A 14,589-nucleotide genomic window follows, 5' to 3' on the forward strand; every position below is an offset into this window, starting at 1 on the left:
TGCTCCATGGATGAAGGCAGGTGTGACCTGAATGTTGCAATCCTATGTTTTGTTGCTGCCGTGCAAACAAAAACATGTTGGGTACAGTAAAGTTGCAAACCAGATTGCCCCACTCCAGAAATACAAACCTGTTGAGTTAAAGCAGAATATGGATGCTCCGTTGCCAATACAAGGCTGAGACTCCTCAGACATCACTCCACCTCCACTAGAGAAGAGGTGCAGGGCATTGCCACCTTTCTGTAAAGATACTCCATTGCAATCTACCTGGATACAGCAATTCCAGAGAGAGGTTATGATTTTAAAGGCCATCGTATACCACATATACAATGCAAATAAGTGTACATTAAAATAAATTAAGTTTGATCTCATTTGAAGGCAAATTTATATTGCCTGGTATGTAGTTACAACAGCAAAACCTTTGGATTATTAGACAGAATGACAAACTGTTGAATAGAAGCCTTTAATTTCCATTATCAGCTTCTGAAATTGTGCCCCTCATGGTTTCTGTCACAGCTTTCCTTCCCTCAAAAATTTAAATAGCAAGCCAAGTTGTTATCCTGATTGTTCTGGCTCACAGACAGGAATATTCTGTGTGTTTTGCTTATTTTCCTTATCATCTGTTTTCATTGATCCTGACTGTGATCTTGCAGTTTGCCCATGTGGATTTACCATTTCATTATTTTAATTTCTTCCTCTATTCTGTTCAGCCACTTTGAAACTACTTCCATTCCTCAGTTGTAGTCTTATACTCTGGAGGTTAATTTCTAAATCTTCCTCTTCTTTTCTCTCCACAGTTTTGCCAGCTGTAGACCCTGTTTTTATTGCTTTACTTCTCCAAGGGGAGGATTGCTTTTTAACCTTTTCTCCTGGGTTCCTTCCTTTCTGCTCTCTCAGGTTTTGATTACACAATTACTTACAAAAGAAGTGAGTGATTTTTACTGGAAGCAAAGCATACCTAACAGAAAAAGAAAATAAAGTGACTCATGAGTGACTGAATACTGTCATGATACAAGCAGATGTGTCTTTGTATGTGGACATTTGAGGCTGAATGGGAAGATGTATCTGTCAAACTGATGACCCATCCAATATCTTAGCTGGTAAGATCTAACTTAGTCTCTGGCCCTCGTTACTGGGCTTGAAGTATAAGAAGTCAGAACAGTCAAAGAAATTCAAAGCTGGTTGGGCAGTCTTATACCTGACATTAATTTAGCTTCTCATGATTATGAAAATAAGAGGATAAAGGCTGGGGATGAAGGAAAATGAAAGAGAAAGTAATGAAAGGAAGTATAAGAAGAGTTATTTTGCCTTGTCAAGGAACATTATTCGATGTTGACAAAAATTTAAATTGTTCCACAAGTGCTAATACCCTTCCCTCTGAAATTCTGGACACAGTTCCCACAGCTGCAGTGGTACAAACCAGTCCCACAAATATGGTATGTCTCATTTCTTCTTCAAAGTAGGATCTCAGTTAAGCAAATGGTGTAGCTTGGAGACAGCCACATACAAAGAATAGTAACACACTCCCTCCCCCCCCCTGCACTGCAAACACCAATCAAACTCAGTGGAAGTGCAACACTGCACAACACTGAACACCTCAGCCTTAGTTTTGTTCATGGACAACAGTGTGCTGAAGAATGAGTAAAACACTGTGCTTCTTGCACTTGGGACATAACGCTTCAGTCCAGTCCATGTTCTTCATCAAGATGAAACAGTGGCTTGCCTGCTTCTGTGGAAAGCAGCAGGTTTACGAAAAATATGCCAGGCATGCATTTCTGCTCTTAAGGAGTGTGCTACAGCTTGTGCTTGAGTGTGCAGCTGAAGCTACTTTAAACACTGTTTTAATTAAATCTGGGAGTGCAACTTGGTTTTACAAAGGAGAAGGAAATTAATGGATATAGAAACAGAGGAGAATTTATTTCTGTTTATGTGTACACTTCAGTGCATCACTGCCTGAATTTACAGCTCCCAATGAAGATCTTAGCTACCTTACAAATATAACAACTACAATTTGTCAATGGTTCACAATCTCACAGTCTTTTACACAATACCTGATAGAACATTTCCCAAACCAAAGCTGGGTCTGTCATCAAGCTAAACAGATGCAATAAAACCAGATATGAGCTCCCCAACAGATCCTCCAATATGTTCTTGAAGGCCTTAACATACAGTTCATATGATTAGCATTTTGCTCACACAGACCTCCTGCAACTAGATTTGCTTTGGAAGAAATTCTAAGATATATACTTTTTGGATATATACTTTTTAGAGTTAATTTTACATTGGCATTTCACTTAATGCACATCTGAAATGGCTGGAGACAATCCCGTCCCGCTATTTCTGTAACCTTAGGCAGGGACATTGGAAGAATGGTGATATGCAGAGTGTGACATCTGTCATGATTAGAACAGTTATGGACTGCATCAAAAAGAACCAGAAGGAACACAAGTGCTGCTTCTCTTCCTTCTGTGATTTGCATATAATTATAGAGCTGTAAATTAGTGCATTTAAGGACAAGAATGAATGTATCTTCTTTACATAGAAAATAATAATGTTTGAGTTCTTTTTGTTTTCTTCAAGACTGAGAACATGAATACATGAAATGAGTATGCATTTCAACAGCTCAATACAATTGTATTTCACTGATGCAATCCTGATACGTATATTTCATTGTATTATAGATCTTCTCCAGGGAAATGTTACAACTACCTGAAGGGGGGTTGTAGCCAGGAGGGGGTTGGTCTCTTCTCTCAAGCAACCAGCACCAGAACAAGAGGACACACTCTCAAGCTGTGCCAGGGGAAGTTTAGGCTGGAGGTGAGGAGAAAGTTCTTCACTGAGCGAGTCATTCGTCATTGGAATGTGCTGCCCAAGGAGGTGGTGGAGTCAGCATCCCTGGAGGGGTTCAAGAAGTGATTGGATGTGGCACTTGGTGCCATGGTCTAGTCATGAGGTCTGTGGTGATGGGTTAGACTTCTGTTCTTCAGAAGAGGACTTTGCATTCCAGTGTGGACAAAGTGAGGAGACTAATCCCTCAGCACCCAAAGTATTTTACTAGATGCACCCTTTAAGAGAGCAATACAGCTACACCATACATTTATATTATAGCTTGGCTATGTCAACTACTGCCATTAGTCAACTTCCTGGGAGCATAACTCCAAGAAACTAGCTGACCCTAAAACTGCTTCAGAAAATACAGTGTTCTGACAGAAATCTTCTGCATACTCTTAATACTCCATAATTCAAACTTTCACAAGAAATTAACCTTTGGGGTTGTCATAGGATCTGTTATCACAGAAGATGGGTAATAACCCCCCACTGAAGCGGTTTCCTCAGGATGTTACTAACAATGCCCCACTGACATGAGTATGCTTCACACAAAATTCAGGCTAACAAAGCAGTACCTCCCACGGCCTTATCCTTTCTAAGTCAAACACAAGCCAGGAAAAGCTAATCTGAATGTTGGCACTTTTTCCTCATTTGTATGACTTGGCAGGATTCCCTTAAGTGTTCTGTCAACTGTTAACTGTTTTGCCTTGGTCTCATGAGAGTGGGGACCACATCTACCCCTTTATATTAAAGGGGTGTAGCAGTCTATGGGGAGGTGGCATGCACAGAAAGAGCTGCCCCCTTGGACTCCTGGCATGATCAAACCAGCCTTACATCAGGCCTAATATCACCACATTCATGTCATACCACAGGTCTGGCATTGCTGGACCATAGCCTCTTGTGCATACCTGGTTCAGGGCAACCTGCTGTAGCACTGGAGAAAAGAAATAAAACCATGTACTTCATGCTGCATACATGTTTAGATGGGCTCTCGCAAGATGCTGCATCCTGTGACCTCCCCTGGACATGGTTTGTGTTCTGTGCAACCAAGCTGAGAGTAGAAAGGTCATTTGTAATGAAGGAATTGTGTCTATTTATAGAATGCACCGAGAGATTTATTTACACATTGCTGATAGGTAGAAAAAGGAAGCTCTGTTTGAGGCTGGCAAGCAAATGAAAACAAAGTCCAAGTGAAAAATACCAGATTACAAGGCTTTTGTCTGCTCTCTGGTCTCTTGCTATTTATCTACCCTTTTAAAAGCCCTCATGGCATTCTCTGCAAAAAGAGCATTTGAAATTCTTCTTTTGGTATTCTCCCTGATCACCCCTGCTTCACGGATCATCTTCATCAAGCACAGAATTTTGATGTAACATGCTGTGATAGCAGAGTTTAAATGCACTAAAGACTGCTTGTTAGCTTCTCAGGTTATGTCCCTCATGTAATTAAACCAGGCTTCATGACTGCTTTTTGGCACACAAGGTAACGTGGCACAGCACAGTTTGTATAAAGAATGTTACCATGTAATGTGTCTCTTCAAAGAAGATGGACAGTGAAAAACACTCCCCAGTGTACCATGATAGAAAATGAAGCAGCAAGAATGGTACAAACCATGCTTCACTAAAATGATGGATGGAACGTCACAATGCTGAAAAAATCTCAGGTTAATGAAGTTGCAACACACAAACATATGACCAAATATATCTATATATTGTACATATATATATAACATATACTGCTGAATTCTATTCCATAACCAAATAAAGGGTGGCTTCACTGGCCCGTGTTGTCCCCAGAACTGTGTCCAAGCATTGCCTAGCTAGCCTCCTGACAATATCACACAGTAACTAAGGTTGGAAGAGACCCCAAGGATCATCAAGTCCAACCTGTTCCAACAGACCTCACAACTAGATCATAGCACCAAGCGCCACGTCCAATCTCCCCTTGAACACCTCCAGGGACGGTGACTCCACCACCTCCCTGGGCAGCCCATTCCAATGACGAATGACTCGCTCAGTGAAGAACTTTTTCCTCACCTCGAGTCTAAACCTCCCCTGACACAACTTGAGACTGTGTCCCCTTGTTCTGGTGCTGGTTGCCTGGGAGAAGAGACCAACCCCCACCTGGCTACAACCACCCTTCAGGTAGTTGTAGAGGGCAATGAGGTCGCCTCTGATCCTTCTCTTCTCCAGGCTAAACAATCCCAGCTCCCTCAGCCTCTCCTCATAGGGTTTGTGCTCAAGGCCTCTCACCAGCCTTGTTGCCCTTCTCTGGACACGTTCAAGTGTCTCGATGTCCTTCCTAAACTGAGGGGCCCAGAACTGGACACAGTACTCAAGGTGTGGCCTAACCAATGCAGAGTACAGGGGCACAATGACCTCCCTGCTCCTGCTGGCCACACTATTCCTAATACAGGCCAGGATGCCATTGGCCTTCTTGGCCACCTGGGCACACTGCTGGCTCATGTTTAGGCGGGTGTCAATCAGCACCCCCAGGTCCCTCTCCGTTTGGCAGCTCTCCAGCCACTCTGACCCCAGCCTGTAGCTCTGCATGGGGTTGCCGTGGCCAAAGTGCAGCACCCGGCACTTAGACTTATTAAATGCCATCCCATTGGACTCTGCCCATCTGTCCAGTCGGTCAAGGTCCCTCTGCAGAGCCTTTCTACCCTCTAACTGACTAACATCTGTTCCCAACTTGGTGTCATCTGCAAACTTGCTGATGACTGACTCAACCCCCTCATCCAGATCATCAATGAAGATGTTAAAGAGGATGGGGCCCAGCACTGATCCCTGGGGGACGCCACTGGTGACTGGCCGCCAGCCGGATGTGGCACCATTCACCACCACTCTCTGGGCTCGGCCCTCCAGCCAGTTCCTAACCCAGCACAGAGTGTTGTGGTCCAAACCACGAGCTGACAGCTTAGCCAGCAGTTTACTGTGGGGGACGGTGTCAAAGGCCTTGCTGAAGTCCAGATAGACTACATCCACAGGCCTCCCCACATCCACCAGACGGGTCACCTGATCATAGAAGGAGATCAGGTTGGAGAGGCAGGACCTGCCCTTCCTAAATCCATGTTGGCTGGACCTGAGCCCTTGGCCATCCTTCAGGTGCGCAGTTATTGCCGCCAGGATAATCTGCTCCATCACTTTCCCTGGCACTGAGGTCAGGCTGACTGGTCTGTAGTTTCCAGGTTCCTCCATCCGTCCCTTCTTGTGGATGGGGACCACATTGGCCAGTTTCCAGTCACCTGGGACCTCTCCAGTGAGCCAGGACTGGAGGAAAATGATGGAGAGCGGCTTGGCCAGCTCATCTGCCAGCTCTCTCAGCAGTAATGTAACAGTATGGACTGGCATGTACCAGAGCTTCAAGCTGTGTGCTCTTACTCTGCTTTTTGGTTCTTTATAAAGTGGTAGTCTGAGATGTCATAACATGGTTTGAGAAAGGGCTCTAATGGAGACACTGGAAAAGGAACAAGTACACAGATACCAGGGGGACTGTAGCCCAAGGCATGACTTAGCTTGTGCCTGAATTTGACTACCAGCTGAAAACTCCATTCCCAGGAGAAGATGTTTACCTTCTCTTGTTATGCTGTCTGTCTCTTGACTCTGCAGTCACATGAGGAGTTGCTATTGCTCTTTCCTTTGACTTTCGATCTTGCTATCATGCAAAATCATTGAAGTTATAAATCCTTAAGGGGGTTATGGATTACAGGAGTCTGTGCTGGACTAATTTCCTCTTTCTCTGTCTACAGGTCTAATAGATCTTAAGCAAATCGTGGTCTTTTTTCTGCTGGTATCACTCATAGCTGCAGTTTGCTCTGCAGTGCATACTATCACGCTCAAAAAATTGCTCTGTGATACAAAGCTTATGTGACGTTGTGAGGATAACTAAGAACTGAACAAAGTTGAATCAAAAACGTAATGGGGTTAGAAATACCAGAGCATCATATGAAATGCTGTTCTTTCACAAATGTCACCTTTATAAAACATCCTAGATAAAGAACACAGAAGCTACTTTGCCTTTTATCTTTTTCTTCCCCCCTAAAGAACTGAAAAGGTCAATGTGTATTTTAGTTTTTATCTGATAGATGGAGAACATCTAAGGGCTTCTCCAGCACTAATTGTGTGTTGATGAAGCCTTATTTGCACTGCAGGAGAAACAAAACACACTTGAGAAAGGTTTAAAGGATTTTAAAGTGCCTAAACGACACAGGCGAGGTCCTGCTGGAGTTTTCCAACACAGTATTTTTCATTTTGGGACAGTGGATAATTTGTTGAAATCAAAGTGTTTTGCAGAAGAGCATGATTATACTGAATCCATCAGAATAAACATGGCAGGTTTCCAAAGGAAACCCTCTTGGTTCCCAGCTATGCCAGGATGTCTGTCTTTGGGCTGCTACCCAACCTGTTTCTCCAGGTTCTCAGGACTTTCAGACTCCACAATAAATTCTCAGCAGCATGCCAAATCTTGAATTACTCAATCAAAAAATCCATCCACTTCTGCTCCAGGAACTTCTTAACACTACTTCAGTTGTTTTGGTCTTTCAAAGACAGCAAAGTTTCAAACAGGAAGGAGATGGAAACCACAGTACAGCTAGAAAACTACAACTTAATCACTATCACTGAAATGTGAATTGAATGACCAAAGAGCTGTAATCAATGGCTCCCTCCCAGTCTTTTCTTTAGGCTCCCTTCAAGTACTGGAAGGCTACTATAATGTCTCCTCAGAGATTTCCCTAAGCAAACAACTTCAGCTCTCTCAGCCTGTTCTCACAGGTGATGTGCTGCAGCCCACAAAATTCTTTTCTCTTAACTGGAGTGATATGGGCCTCATGGACTGTTTGATTGATAAGGAATTGGCTATATAAGCACATACAAAGAGTTACAGGCAATGACTCAATGTCCAAGTGGAAACCAGTAATGAGTGGAGTACTGCATCCAGCTCTGGAGTCCTCAGGACAAGACATGCACCTGTTGGCACAGATTCAGAGGAGGGCCATGAAAAATCATCAGAGGGCTATAACACTTCTCCTGTGAAGAACAGCTGAGAAAGTTGAGGTTGTTCAGCCTGAAGAAAAGAAGGCTCCATGAACATCTTACTGCAATCTGTCAATATTTAAAGGCTTATAAGAAAGATGGAGAGAGGCTTGTAGTGACAGGGCAAGGGGCAATGGTTTTAAATTGAAAGGGGCTAGATTTAGATTGGATCAAAGGAAGACATTTTTACAGTGAGAGTGGCACGACACGGGAACAGGGTGCCCAGAGAAACTGCGGATGCTCCTTTATTGGAAGTCTTCAAGATCAGGCTAGATGGGGCCTTGAGCAACCTGATCCAGTGAAAGATGTCCCTGCCCACAGCACACTGTAATAGATGACCTTTAAAGGTCCCTTCCAACCCAAACCATTCTATGATTCTGTGTTTCACTGTGTGTTTTGTCAAATATGCCATAAACACTACACAGGATCAACATTTGCTCCACATACAGCATGTGCACGGATACTCTACAGATTTCAAGAGGAATATTACAGATTGTTATGCCAGTGGAACTGAGGTCCATAGAAAGCTATCTGGGAATATTACATGCAAGTCTATGACTCCCATCTTGTAATCCATTTTTCTTCTGAGTTCTGGCACTATTCTCAATGGATCTGCAGTATTCTCACAAATCTCTAGCCTTCAGAAAAGGCATGTATGAACAATCTTCTTTACGATCTTCAGTGACCACACTATTACATACATTTCTATCTATCAACATCTCTTCCACCGCTAGTGACTAAAATGATATGCCTACAACAACTATGGGTGATGATTACATGGCAGAAGTTGCATTGGTACAATTATCTAATAGCTAGGTTATTTTGGGAAATGCCACTGAGAACATGTATGGGTCTGCTCTCATTGCTGGAGGCTGCAACTCCTGTAATCCAGCTGACAAAGCAGAACATGTGCCATGGATCAGCTGCTCAGTTTCACAGCCCAGCATCTTAAATGGTTGACCCAGCATCTTAACTTAAATTGTCAACAAACTATGCATGTCCCTGGGCATCTGGTTTTTATTCCAAATGGCTGAGGTAAGAGGCACTTTGTCTCTTCACTGAACTGTGATATTTGGTGGTTAGCTCCAGGACAGGAGTGGTAACAAACAGTGGGAGGTGGTAAAGGCTTCCCTCACCTCAGCTCTTTACTCTGTGACTATGACTCACAAGCCTCTACTTCGTTTACATTTCTCAGCTGCTGGGGGTTAAAAAAACAAACAAACAAACAAACTAAATCCCAAACCCATGCTGGCACTGCACAGTGCACCACAATGAATGGTCTCATTCTGAGAGTAAAACACATCACTCTAGAGTCATCTGGCAGGTATCTTGCCCAATTTAATGCAGGGTGTCTTAAGGAAAAGATATGTGGTGTACAGCTAAATACGTGAAACAGGCTGTGCCTTAACAGCATACTGTGCCCAATGCTACTTAAACAAAATCTTGGGTAAAAGAATTTATTCACATTTTTGGGTAATCTCAGTGACTAAGCAGGGAACAGGTATGCAGTCTGCAAGAGAGAGAGAGAGAAAAAAAAGTCAAAGTAAATTCAACAGAACAAAATTTCACCTGCAATTGTTAATTTGTTACTTCAAGTTCCAAGGTACAAGACAGACGAAGTACTGTGGAGGAGGCTGGCTTGCTGCAGAAAGCTTTGCAAGGAGCTGCAAATGACATTTGTGGGAACCATCCCTTAGTAAAGTCTGATAGCTCCTTTTGCATGGCAGGAGGCAGTGTTTGTGTAACTTTTGTGAATCACTGCAAGGTATCTTTGATAATACTAATGGCACATGTTAGTACAGAGGGGGATCCCACATACCTTATTGGCCGTAACTGCATCATTATGTCCTCATTGTAAGTCTGTTACTTCCTTTAATACGTTTATGTATCTGGCATTTCTACCTTCTATTGCTAGCCTCTGTATACTTTGACAACATCTGGCAAGTGAAACAAGATGTGAGGAAGAAAGCTGAGGATTTGGATGCTTTTGCTAGGTGAATACAGTTATCATTGGTTTTCTTATCACACAAATGAAAACACATTTCAGAAGAAATTTACTAAGTTATTTGGGTTTTATGATTATCTGTAACCTCATGAAAGCTGCACAAATTCAGGTAATAAAATCATCACATATTTTAAAAAGAGTATGAGTACATGTCTTCAGCTGGGTTCTGCACAAGCTTCGAGTCTCTCAGAGAAGGAAAAAATAAAAGATGTAAAGAGACGTTTGAGTGATATGACAATAGAGAATTCCTGTCTTGCTTTGCTTGTTCAATTTACATGTATGAGGAAATTTATATAGTGGTCTCTCAGTTTTCCATTAGTAAGAATAAAGGCAAAAAAATGATGTCATTAAAATAAAGATGCCTGATTTCTGAGCTGTCAACCACAGGCTGAGGATCTGCTTCATGACTGTGTCAGACCATCAGGCTCTAAGCAAGAAAACAGTTAGCTAGAAAACAGTTCTTTACTGAGTTCTCTCTTAACCAGCAGTGTGAAAGCTTTCAGCCATTCTTTCTTTGGGCAACTGCTTTGCTGAGAGCTACATGACCACATCTTCCACTGACATAATTACAGTAACAGAATTTGACAGCTTTCACTTGGCTTCCCTAATATAGATCCTGGTTCTTGGCTCTACATATTTCAGTTTTAAAATCAGTGCTCAGATTCCTTCATCATTCTTCATAGTAGATTTTATAAGACCAAACCAAAAAGCCAGAACAGTAATGTAAATCTTCAGCTTCTTAGGGACAACAAAATATTGAAGGCGAAGAAGGAATGTTTGACAATTGAAAAAGAGAAGATACAAACAGGTAAGACATTTTTGAAGCATAATTTGCTCTTTAATGATGAAAACTATTTTTCCCCCATTTCATTTCCACGTGCACACTTGGCAATGCAATAAAGTTCAAATCATTATTCCAGATCTTTCTTTTATTGCCGTGTGTTCAAACAACAAAATCGTATACAGCAGCTCTTTGAAACGTCCAGTGCTAGGTTATTGCCACACAGACAACTTAGTATGTGTTACACAAACGTAACTAAGACTTTGTCTCAGATTCCAACAACTGGATTACAGAACATGGCAAAAAGTATTTGCATTTCATAGCATCATAAAATGGTTTGTGTTTGAAGGGAACTTAAAGATTGTCTAGTTCCCTTACCTATGCCATAGGCAGAGACACCTTCCACTAGAAAAGGTTGCACAAAGCCCTTTCTGACCTGGTCTTTTTCCATTTTCCCTGTGCTTTTTTATTTACATAATTAGTCTTTAAACTAGGACTTGTCTATATGACAGGGGAAGGGAAAAAAAAAAGTTGTGCAAGTCTTTAAATAACGATGTAATACACAGGTATGGTATAAGGTTTGGATTTAGCAGGATCCTCATAGAAGTATGTGCAAGTTTGAGTGCCTCCTCCATGGTTCTGTCCCTTAATCACGAGGGAATAACAATCATCTTAACCATGTATTTTTCTCCTTTCTATCCATCCTCCAGTCTGCTGCTGAGATTGGTGATATCAGATGCTTTCAATCCTGAAACCAAAGGTTTCTTGAGGTATTAGTGTACTGTAGGTGATGTTGAAAGTACTGCAGAAACAATTTGCTTCAGTGCAAGGCAGGAGAGCTTTCCGAGGAATAAACCAGCTGATACAGGGTTTAAGAGGGTCAGACTATGTAACCAGAATGGCATAATGCCCACTTTCAGAAGCAAAGTATGTGAACTGCCATATACATAAAAAATCTTGAAATCTCACTGCATATAGCAGGCACCTCTGTGAGATAGTTTGTCACATGTAGAAGTGCCTTGAAGTTCCATGTCTATCAGAACTAAAGTATGGTTTTCCCCATGTATTTCACCTGATAGGTAGTGACAGGTACTCAGGGCCATGTATGTTCCTGAACTAAATCACTGAATTCTCCTATAAAGTGATGCAATTAAGCTGAGGGACTGAGTTGCCATCCCTGAAGGTGTTCAAGAAGCATGTCGATGTGGTGCTTCAGGATATAGTTTAGTGGTCATGATGGCTGGCTTACGGTTGGGCTCGATGATCTGATTTTCCAACCTTTATGATTCTATGATTCTAAGAAACAAGCTTTTCACTCCCAGTCCCATCATTATCTCAGTGAAAGTATCAGACAACCCCAAACCCTGCTCTTACTGCCCATGCACAAAACAGGCTTTGCCTGAAGATTAGCCCTTCTAATCCTGATTCGGGCTCCTCCATCAAACTTTTTTACAGTCTTTTTTTGCAACCGAAGCAATGTCTGGGACTGTCTGTGCCACCAAATCGCGCTTTTGTTGTAGGCTACACCTGCCCTTACCACGGCTCCGTGCCGCCGCCGCCAAGCCCGGCTCGGACGCGCTTCTGACCCCTCCGGTCTTGGCTCTGCAGTCCTCCGACGCCGGAGAGGACGACAGCAGCGCTCCCGGAGCCTCGTCTCACCTCAGCCGCCCCGGCCACGCCGCTCCCCCGGCTGCCGCTAGAGGGTCCCGGCGGGAGAGCGAGGCGGGCGGGCCAGGCTCGGCACACATCGGGCCCCTCCTGCTCCACAGGTGGTGGAGACAGTACGGGGCGGGGGGAACGATCGGGAGGGGCTGGGAGAAAGCACCTCCCTCAGCTCCCTCCGCTGCTGCCCCCTGACCTGCCCTCCATGTTGCCGGCTTTCTCCCGCCCCGTTGTCCCTACCGCTTAACGCTTCCTCTCCCGGCTGCCCTCCGCAACCACGGCGGCAAGGTAGGAGGAGCCGTCCCTCCTCTCTCCTCCAGAGTCCACGGTCGGCCTGGCGCAGCCCCCCACGGCCTGGCACCGCGGGGGCGGGGCATCCCTGGCCGGGGGCAGGCCGCAGCCGCCGGCTGCCCCTTTCCCCCCACCTACGTCCACCCCCTCATCCGCGGCGGTGCTGGGGAAGTCAGATCGTCGCGGCCGCCCTCCACCTGCTCGCTGCTTTTGTTTGGGGACAGGGGTGAAGGAGACACGCCGCCGCCCCTGCGTGTGGTGGGGCGGGGGCGGCACGGGCACGGCTGCAGCGTGGCACGGGGCTCGCCGACCCTCTTGCTGCCTTTGTTTGGCAGCCGCTCCGAAGCTGCGCTCCGCTCCCCCTCTTTCTCTCTTGGAGGGATCGTGCTGCGACGCTGTCGCCTTTTGGGGAGGGGCGAGCGGCTGTCCAGCTGAGGAAGCTTGCCGTGCAAAGTGGATTTCGTCCTCCTTTCAGGGCAGAGGAAGGGAGGAGGGAGCACTTCTCCCCACCGTGTTCTTCCAGGCGTCCCGCGTTGCTCGGCGGCGTTTCCCTGGTGCTAAGTTGCCACAAGTTGGAGCCGCCCCACCGCCAGTGGGTTCTGGTCTCGGCGTGAGACAATACAGCGGGCTGCGGAGGAGGAGGGGGTGGGCGGGAGCAGGGTTCTCTCGCCGCCGATGGGGCCGGGCTGGACGGCGCTGCGGGGCGGGTAGGTGGCTCTACGGGCTGCCGCCGGCTGGCGCGCACCGGGGAGCGGCCGGCAGACGCAGGCGAGCCCCGGCCACGACGGGCGCCGCTGGCGGCGCGAGGGCTTCATGGAGGACGTGGGGCTACGGAGCAGGAGGGAGCGGCTGGCCAGCAGTGACCCGCGGCTCGGCGCCGTGCTGGTGGAACCGGGGCCAGTGGTGGTGATGGTAGAGCAGCGGGCAGCGGAGAGCTACAAGCTGGTGGAGGTGCTGTTGACCGGCGGGGCTCCTTGGGGCTTCACCCTGAAAGGCGGACGAGAGCACGGGGAGCCTCTCATCATCACCAAGGTGAGAGGCGCCGGAGGGGTAGGGGTGGTGGGTCCGACCGGCTCCATTTTGGCGTGGCCGCGGAGGCGGTGGTGACAGCCCGGCGGTGGAAGCGGGCCCGGTCCGGCCGCGCCGCCTGCCCGCAGTCCGGGACGCATTGCGGGGCAGGGCGGCTGTGGCGGTGCGGCCAGCCTCGGCGCAGGTGCTGCCGACCCGGCTTCCTGACGGCAGTGCTCTGGAGGCCCCAAGGTGGCCGTTAGCTCCCGGGTGAAAGGGTGCCTGTGGCTGCTGGGGCACTCGGTGCCAGGCGCATCCCAGCAGTGCAGGGAGCAACAGGTTGTTGGGCGCAGGCAAACTGGCGGCTCCGACCCGCAGCGTCTAGTCGGGCTTAGTCCCCATGAAAATCACAAGGCAGTCGCTGCAAGCGCTGATTACTCGCTGGGTTGACCCCACTGCCAGCCAAGCACAGCCCGAAACCATGCTCTGGGCCCTTCCTTCCCTCCGGGCACCTGGCGCAGAAGGGTGCAGAGAGTGAAACTCGGTTCTGAGGCTGAGTTTTCTTCGCTACCGTTACACTTGTAAATTCAAAATAATTACGCCAACCTTTTGTATCTCCCTCCTTCTTTAAACAAAAGGTCCTGTGGATAGTGACCAAAGCCATGCTCCGAGGAGGAGGGGGAGGCACCTGGGTATATGTTCCCTTTCTGTTTACTTTTCTTTTCCTTCTCATTGCTTGGATATTCATTGTCCCTCTGTACTCGCAGCTTTAATCTTACTGCCATGTGTATGAGTTAGAGAAATACATAATGTTTTCTAGAAAATGTTTCTCATGTGGGTGTGTTTTGACCCTATTCTCAATAATTGTTAGGTGTTAAGACAGCTTTCTTATTGCACAGTGAAAATACCTTAAAATAGATCCGTATATAGTTGGCAGAAAGAAATATCCACATTAGCAAAGCACATTTTGCACAGGATCTGT

The 14,589-nt window shown here is 46.0% G+C and overlaps 1 protein-coding gene across 1 annotated transcript in view; it reads left to right on the forward strand.

Annotated features, from left to right (window-relative positions):
• Positions 1–13,291: 13,291 nt before the first annotated feature.
• The window catches only part of SHROOM2 (shroom family member 2), a 116,446-nt gene continuing 115,148 nt past the window's right edge, over positions 13,292–14,589 (forward strand). The window contains exon 1 of the mRNA XM_054163255.1: positions 13,292–13,631. Coding sequence (XP_054019230.1) covers positions 13,413–13,631 — 219 coding nt within the window. The 5' untranslated portion in view covers positions 13,292–13,412. The remainder of the gene's footprint in view (positions 13,632–14,589) is intronic.

Source organism: Dryobates pubescens, chromosome 8 (assembly GCF_014839835.1).
Source record: "Dryobates pubescens isolate bDryPub1 chromosome 8, bDryPub1.pri, whole genome shotgun sequence".
NCBI lineage: Eukaryota > Metazoa > Chordata > Aves > Piciformes > Picidae > Dryobates > Dryobates pubescens.